The sequence below is a fragment of the Mizuhopecten yessoensis genome, unplaced genomic scaffold, assembly GCF_002113885.1.
Source record: "Mizuhopecten yessoensis strain PY_sf001 unplaced genomic scaffold, ASM211388v2 scaffold179, whole genome shotgun sequence".
NCBI classification, from domain to species: Eukaryota; Metazoa; Mollusca; class Bivalvia; order Pectinida; family Pectinidae; genus Mizuhopecten; species Mizuhopecten yessoensis.
In genome coordinates this window covers 511,732-520,709 of record NW_018403417.1, presented here as the reverse complement: position 1 = coordinate 520,709, position 8,978 = coordinate 511,732, and the positions used below count along the sequence as shown (strand labels likewise).

Genomic DNA, 8,978 nt, shown 5'->3' with positions numbered 1-8,978 from the left:
CTTTCAAATGCTATTCGTGTAGCTAATTACGAAGGTGTTGTAACACTTAGAATCCCCACAGATAGCCAGATACCATCAAACAGGCGTCCCAACACCCCACGCAGTGTTATCCAATACACACGCTTCTGATACATTATCACATATTTAATCCTACGTTTTAAACGCTATTTTTCTCTGCCTCTCTTTTATTAACTTTACGAATTGACTGGGTAGATCACGGCGGCTTAATGGATTACGCCCTGAAATAATAATGAATGTATATGCATATATGTGTGTTAGTGACAAGAGATTGCCACGTGTATTTGTATGTTAGATTTAGGGACGTTTAAACATTTGCTACTGTGGTGCTGGTTTACCTCTAAATCGTTAAATCTACTTTGGCTGATATCGAACTGTAAACTACACCGTATCTACACCACGTCTACCTAGCTTTAGCCTCTCACCTGTAACTGTATGGAATAGAGGACCATAGACCACCGGACACAGATTCATATAGCGTTCAGAATGCACAGAGGTGCACATACTTACACCAAGTGATCGGCTTTTCTCGTATACCAGTTACTTGTGATGTTTGGAATGGGGTGTGGACCATCATCAAAGAAAACATCTCAGGTAACATTTGTATTAGTTATAACCAGACCAATTTCATAGCTGTAAACTGATAGGAGAAAAACTATAAATACTTAAAAAAAAAGAAAAAAAAGATTTTGTTGGCAGGTAAACGATAATTTTTAATGATCAGAATTCATGTTGTTATAAGAAAACATCCATCTGAAGTTACAAATAATTTTAAGGGAATATATGATTATCTGATGATCTGACTCATATGTATATATAGAAATTAACACTGCAGTATAATGTTGTTCGACATAAATAAACCACGTCAAGTAGATACGATTAATTGTTCTCCTCTAGAACATTAAACTAATGTACTGTTATAAAATAGGTCGCAGTGTATCATAAATAACATTTAAGAAATTAAAAGACGTTCGAGAATTCGTTGAGGTTATGTCAAAACAAAGAACAAAAGACAAATAATTGTCATACATGATTATGTAAACCTTTATTGACCTGCAGTCTTTTAATAAAAGGGAAGGGTAATGATTATTGCACCTATTATAACCGACATTTCATAACAAGTAATTTTAAATAGTCCTGCAATAGCAGACGACAGCCCTATCTGCAGATCTTGCAGATCGAGATACATTTACAAAATAATAACAGTTCTGTAGTGACTGAACAAATAGAATAATTTGTAATAGTTCGCAAGTTTATATCATTGATATGAAACGAATACAAATATTCTAATATTTTTTTCACGGTCTTAAAACAATTATGCTATTTATTAACAATAATTGACGACACTGTTAGTGGATTGGAATATGATTTTGTTTCAAATGAAACGGTCAATATAGCCATTAGTAACCTACGTGCAACAGCAGACATTGTTAACAGTACTAGCCCTTACAGGAGAGTATTTAAACGCCTTACACGGGGCTTATAAGGTAACAGGGGTCATTCCGTAATCTGTAATCACCTGACCTCCTGGAAAAAACTAATTTAATATAGATAACATAATTTAGAGACTATTCACAAGAACAACATGGCTTAAGGTCCTTGGTTTGGTTATATATATTAAAGACTACTTGGTGATTCCCCTCGAATCCCTCTGTTATCAATGAGTGACTTAGAAAATATCCGGTTTCTAGTTATTGTAATCTTTTAAGTTTATTGGTTTCGGCTATAGAACTTCAGCTCACATTGAATAGGTCATACTGATTAGAATGACCCCAGCTTTAACCTGACCTTATTTATTGATCAGTCTTTGGGTATACTCTTACCTGCAGTATAGTGATCATACACTCTTGTAACAGATTCCAAAATAATAGTCAACTTATAATCATAAACATGTTTTAGAGGTTTATAACTGTCTTTTTCGTCATTTAACAAAATTAAGTTTATAAGTTGATAATATTTATCTACTATTACAGTGATTACTACACTGCAGTCTTATGTCTCATGTAGAATATAAAAGTGGGGACAATACACACGAGGACAAAAGCAGGAATCAATTATTAAAGTAAGAAAACCTAACGGAACAACAATAATCAGCAAACAAACAAAAACAAAACAAATTATAAAAATACATAATGATTTCCTAGTAAGTCAATTCGTTACAGGAACTCGTTTAATCAAACATTTGATTTTTTTCATATATCGTTTTAGATGAAAAACTGATCGAGTTAATAATTCACTTGATAGAAGCATTCCTCATACACGATGGATCGAGTTTATAACTCTCATAATAAAGCATGTGTTATAAAAACATATTAATATTATATATAGCTCACATAATGAGATATTTGTTATGAAGAATAGATCGAGTTTATACTTCAATTTATAGAACATTTGTAAGAGAGAACTCTTCCAGTAAAGCAGTTGCATTTATTGCAGACTATCAATGGTATATAAAAAATTAATATGATACTGCTGTTGTTTAAATTACAATCATATTACACTTGTTAAATAGTATATATAAAATACAAGATGAAAAGACGTAATATCAGAAGAACTTAATTTATAGTTTATGTATTATAAAATTAACCACCCCAAACAATACACCGGAGAGACACAAGAAAGGTGTTTTAGTGTAACACAACCAGGAAGTTTATCGCATTTCAAACCCGACAGGCTAAAACGTATCCAATACATATAATGTACCACTTTACACCTGCTAACCCATTATTTTATTTAAATACTGTTATAAGAAAAAATCCTTTTTCATGTTGCTTATAGCCAATTTAAGTCGTGCTGACTTTGTGGTTTATCGATGATCAAATCTATAAAGTTACTGGACTGTAACTATCCATTGTAGTGATGAAAGCGTAATATGGATATGTGTTAAAGCCTACAGTAAGTTGTTCGTGAGTTTTGTGATAATCAGAAAAGGTTTTTACGATATAAGAATTATTCTCTTCCATGTCGAATACGTTGTTTTGTGATTTCCAACATATAAGCTCCTTGACTAGATTATTCATTGCGGTATTACGGGTCTTGTGGTTGTCAGACCGGTTGTTCTACAGAACTATCCTAATTGACTGTCTTGTTGAGTAAGTAGTTTATTGGTTGTCAGACTTGTTGTTTTTCTGAACTATACTAATTAACTGTCTTGTTGAGTTAGTGGTTAAGTGGTTGTCAGACCGCTGGTTCTACTGTACTATACTGATTGACTGTCTTGTTGAGTTAGTGGTTTAGTGGTTGTCAGACCGGTTGTTCTACTGAACTATACTAATTGACTGTCTTGTTGAGTAAATAGTTAAGTGGTAGTCAGACAGGTTGTTTTACTGAACTTAACTAATTAACTGTCTTGTTGAGTAAGTGGTTTAGTGGTTGTCAGACCGGTTGTTTTACTGAACTATATTAATCAAATGTCTTGCTGAGTTAATGGTTTAGTTGTTTTCGGACTGGTTGTTTTACTGAACTAAAATAATTAACTGTCTTGTTGAGTGAGTGGTTGTCAAACTGGTTGTTTTACTGAACTATACTAATTAACTGTCTTGTTGAGTAAGTGCTTTAGTGGTTGTCGGACCGGTTGTTTTACTGAACTTTACTGATTGACTGTCTTGTTGAGTAAATAGTTTAGTGGTTGTCAGACCGGTTGTTTTACTGAACTATATTAATTAACTGTCTTGTTGAGTAAGTGCTTTAGTGGTTGTCGGACCGGTTGTTTTACTGAACTATACTAATTGACTGTCTTGTTGAGTAAATAGTTCAGTGGTAGTCAGACTGGTTGTTTTACTGAACTTAACTAATTAACTGTCTTGTTGAGTAAGTGGTTTAGTGGTTGTCAGACTGGTTGTTTTACTGAACTATATTAATCAACTGTCTTGTTGAGTAAGCGGTTTAGTGGTTGTCGGACCGGTTGTTTTACTGAGCTATACTAATTAACTATCTTGTTGAGTAAGTGGTTTAGTGGTTGTCGGACCGGTTGTTTTACTGAACTATAGTAATCAACTGTCTTCTTGAGTAAGTGGTTTAGTGGTTGTCAGACTGGTTGTTTTACTGAACTATATTAATCAACTGTCTTGTTGAGTTAGTGGTTTAGTGGTTGTCGGACCGGTTGGGGGTTGTCGGACCGGTTGTTTTACTGAGCTATACTAATTAACTATCTTGTTGAGTAAGTGGTTTAGTGGTTGTCGGACTGGTTGTTTTACTGAACTACTACTGTATACCTAGACATTTTCGCCGTGTCAAACTTTGTCCCTTCGACCACAAAATACATGTTCGCCCAGTGTTTTTTTCGCACTTCACATTTAAGTTGACTTAAATTCGGTGTAATGATAAATTTGCTTTCATTGCTGAGGGCGAAAAAGGCGAAACTGCAGCGAAAATGTCCCGTTACTCGGTATTTAATGTCATTTTTATTCAGTGGTTGTGAGACCGGTTGTTTTGCTGAGTTATAACAATTCACTGTCTCGTCGTATGTTTGTTTTACTGAACTGTTCTTATTCAGTGTCTTGCTGAATAAATAGTTAAGTTGTTTTCTGACCTTTTGTTTTACTGGACAACACATATTAACAGTCATACTGGATGAGTGATTTAGTTGTTGTTTTTGTTTTCGGGAGGACTGTTGTGTTATTTGATGACAAATAGTAACCGTCATTTTGAACGCGTGAAATCAAAAGTCATGTTATAAAGTAAAATTACAATGTATTAGGTGTATGACCATGTATATGTTATGGTTATACATTTACATCGTATATTATACATCTTTGCTAAACATTTACATTATATTCAGTGTATATTTTAATACATTGTATCAAATATATGACAATATATATACACACTGTACCATATTGTAAACCATACATGTACGTGTATTTAAGTTTTCCAAGCGTGTTTCAGGATAACTGCTAATTACATCTGATAGTAAAGCGTTTTATTGTACAGCTTATGTAAAACATCATATAATTTGTTTCCTCTTAGTAAATTATGCATTAAAAATCCAAGGTAATCTATCGCACTTCAAGTGTGTATCACCGGCGACGAGCTTCGGTTATAATGGAAGAAAAAGGTAAAGAAAGAAAAAATAAGTAATAAGATAAGAAAGCAAATCATTGCTGTTCAACCGTATAAGGTCACTTTTTACGATTGTGAACACTTTATTGGTAGTCAAGTACATGTATTCAATACTATAAATACATGTAGTTGTTCGATATTCAAGAACGATAACTCCTCTATCCAATACACGATTATTGTTGTTTGTACCCTTGATAAGGTGTCGCTGTATTTCACTTGTACGACTGATATCCATCAAACTCGATACCGAACACTTTACCAAGTTTACCATTACCTAACACATGAGCCCCTTTAGAAGCGACGTTATAAAATTAATCACGTTTTATTGTCAATGCTACAATACTCGCACCTGTAAACAAACTCACACTTTCACACTATAATAAATATCTCATATTTTACATCTAAGAGGCTTGTAAGATAAGGGTTCGCTATAGACTTTATAAGGAGCTGTGCTCCATCTATGAACTCAGAAGAATCGATGTAAATTGGAATTAATTTTTACTTAAAAGGTTATAATTGTATACATTGTAGTGGTACTGCATTCTTTTATATATTTATATCTGCCCGTCTGGTGGATAAGTAGAGACGCCTTCAGAGGAATGGGATTTGGATGTAAATATACTAATGCGTTTCAATGTGAGATACATTGTAGTATAACTATATAAAACGTTTCTGGCAAAAGATATCAACTTTAATAATAATATTACATTAGTCCAAATGGATCCACAGACAGTTTGATAGATAACGTCACGCTTCACCACTATGCCAATTAAAATACTCAATAATCTATCTGAACACAATTTGTTTTCTATGATTAGAGAAATGTTTGTTTTCGCATTAGGTTAAATATGTCCATATACTCAATATATACATTATGAACATGTAGTAGGGATATTAACATATACTTGTAAATTGATTCCAAGTTCTCACCTATTTATCATAAATATATCTTTACTAAGATATGAACATGTATTATTCTACAACAATGTGAAATAAGTTATCAACTTAAATGAATTACTTTGGTTGGCTCGGATGGAAAATGGCGTGAATGTGCGAAGAAGCAAAGAACCCCATACCATTTCAGGTCCGATCAGGTTATCGAACCGTCGTGGTGAAAGGCGAAATCGCTATCCACTGTGCCACCCCCACCGTCATTATAACCATATGAAAAGAGAACGTTTTTACGATTTTTCTCATCACATGAACTGCCGACCTATATTTATGACATATCACAAGATAATATAAAATAAAAAGTTAATAAAATATAATGGGTACAAGTATTATGACTCATTATACATGTCAAAAACGTATGAATAACAACCACTTTGCGTGACACCACTCAATAGCAGAAGATGTGAATTCATTTTTTTCAGATAGAAAATGGAGGCAGTCGCCCTACTGGGCAGCGACTCAAGGTACAGGTTTACACAAATGAAAGGTCACATAGCTCTCAGGGTCATCAGTATTGGAGTTATTACGCGCAATAAAGGACAAGGATATCGTTTACAGCGTACAGCGTCATATATCAGATTTGACAAACTGAATCAACTTTTCACCATAATTGAATATAAGCTGGTTTAGCGAAATGTAATAATCCATATACAGTGTACCTGTTGTAATTTATATTACAAAAAAATACTGTTGTAATTTTATAATATTTCTTTTACTTGTTATTTAAACTAGTGAATATTTATAATAATGATACTCACAAGTAGGAAGTTATGGTAGTTATCACTACCAGCAATCAATGCTAGTTATTCACACTATCAATCTGAACTAGTAGTTATTTATGTTAGGCTATATTTGGAACATTTGCTTACAAGAGTAAGTTATTTTTCTAATTGTGAAAAGACTGTATTTATATATTTTAAACATTAACTCCCCTGATGACACATATGAACTCTTCCAATTCAAAGGTTGGAATACTTCATTATGAAATTTCAGGGGTGAATGAGATAACTACATATTGCGTCTTGAGATAAACATGAAAACCATCCAGCACTCGCCTGGAAACGTACATAAATCTATTTTATCACAAATAGGTATACATAGAAATTAATTGATTTCAAGGAAATACTATAGCTATAATGCTTATGAATGTTGCTGCTATATACTGTACTATTAAGTCAGTAAGTACAATACACGGCCTTGGGAGCTATGTAGACGCACTGCTTCACGTGACATTCATGTATCCTCTGATACTCGTTGCGTGCGTTCCTTGGTTCACTGTTTTCCTCCACGGACAGTTTGATTGGCATTTCTTTGCACATTATACCACAGTATTAACAAAATGCACAATGCACCCTCACCTTATCAAGTACGTCACATATCGATTACACGTCAATCGGGGTTATGTTTTCACAAGACAGTTATTATTGTTACCATAACCACCATGTTACCTTGGAAACCTTGAGAACTACAAAGTATATCAGTTTTCAGGGGATTATGCCATATCTTACTAATGTCATGTTTAAGGTTAAATGTGAAATTTGTGATTAGATATACATATAAACGGACAGAGGTCTTCGGCAGGAGGTATTTACCCTTGTTCCTCACCTTGTTTTTACATTCACCGTTAACAGATATTTTATGTAATTATCCGATTTGCATCGATATCTCCTTGGATGATTTTGTTTTCTTACAGTTTAAGTTTGATGAATGACGATGATGTTGTGTTGTTTATGTATACTGTATTTATACCATATCAAGTGTCCGTGCAGTGATTTTTGACACTATTTAAGAGAACACATCACCTACTAAACCTAACGATTATCGGCCTTTTTTATAATATTTTGATTAAGCTTTTCTATTTGTCAAAAAGGGCAAAAATTACCAGCTTACCGTATACGCAATTTAAGTTCTCAAGCACATTTCGGTTTGCGAATTATCCACAGATTCTCGAATTCGTTTGTAATTCCAATATGTCAAATGATTATAATGAATTTAATACTACAATTTTAGGAATGAATTTCAGAATTAAAAAAATGAAATACATTTTTGTACATGTACCACGGTTCAAATCTTAATTAACCGAATCAAGTTTTGAGAACTGGGCTCTTGAATTTCTTTTGTGACGACATGTAAGGAAAATGTAACGAAGTCGATTTACATTATGAAGCATTACTGTGTCGTCCGGGTCGACAAAAGAGGTATCTGTCAGGTCTAAAATGGTAAATATTCTTTATCATATCTTAACGACAGCATTATATAATCTGGCAACAGAACTGAAAGAAGCACAACATTGTGTGTCATTGTATATCTACACCTATTTATAATAAAGAACCAAAGTGTCTTTCGATCCTTTACAACGTGGCAATTTCCGACAATGATGGTTTCCAATACACACCTTGATTTGCTGCACTTTTTAGCTGATACATTCAATTTCTGGGTAGAATTAAACAAACAAATCGGCACACAATGACGCATCAAACTTTAAATCAGTTTGGTCCCAATGACACAGCTTCATGTATAAAACAGTTTTTGCAAAAAAAACTTTCTTCGATACCTTTTATTACACTTAACAGGACCTACGCTGTACATCGATTTGAATCTAGACCTCGGAATACACTGTACATCAACATTTATATAAACCTTAAAAAAACATTGTACATTTATATAAATATATGATCAATATCAATAAAGACCTATACTGCACTTAAATGTAGATATTAAAACACACTGCATATCAACATTATAAGACTCATTCATGTCCAGGGGTGTAGGATTTGGAAATTCCATCCAAGTTTTTTTAGATATCAAAAATGATCCAAAAAGACATATACAATATGATAATATACAATTGCACACACTGTACACAAAACCTATTATATAGACTTGTACATAATGATTAAAAGCACAAGAGCAAAATTAAACATCCATAATATCTGTACATGTACGAC

At 33.3% G+C, this 8,978-nt stretch overlaps 1 protein-coding gene across 2 annotated transcripts in view; it reads left to right on the top strand.

Annotated features, from left to right (window-relative positions):
- The first annotated feature begins 301 nt into the window (after positions 1-301).
- Positions 302-8,978, top strand: part of LOC110457720 — a 29,680-nt gene continuing 21,003 nt past the window's right edge. Inside the window, exons 1-2 of one of the 2 annotated variants that reach the window (XM_021509134.1) lie at positions 302-612; positions 6,453-6,494. In XM_021509134.1, coding sequence (XP_021364809.1) covers positions 568-612; positions 6,453-6,494 — 87 coding nt within the window. In that variant the 5' untranslated portion in view covers positions 302-567. The remainder of the gene's footprint in view (positions 613-6,452; positions 6,495-8,978) is intronic. The other variant, XM_021509296.1, reaches the window with a different exon arrangement.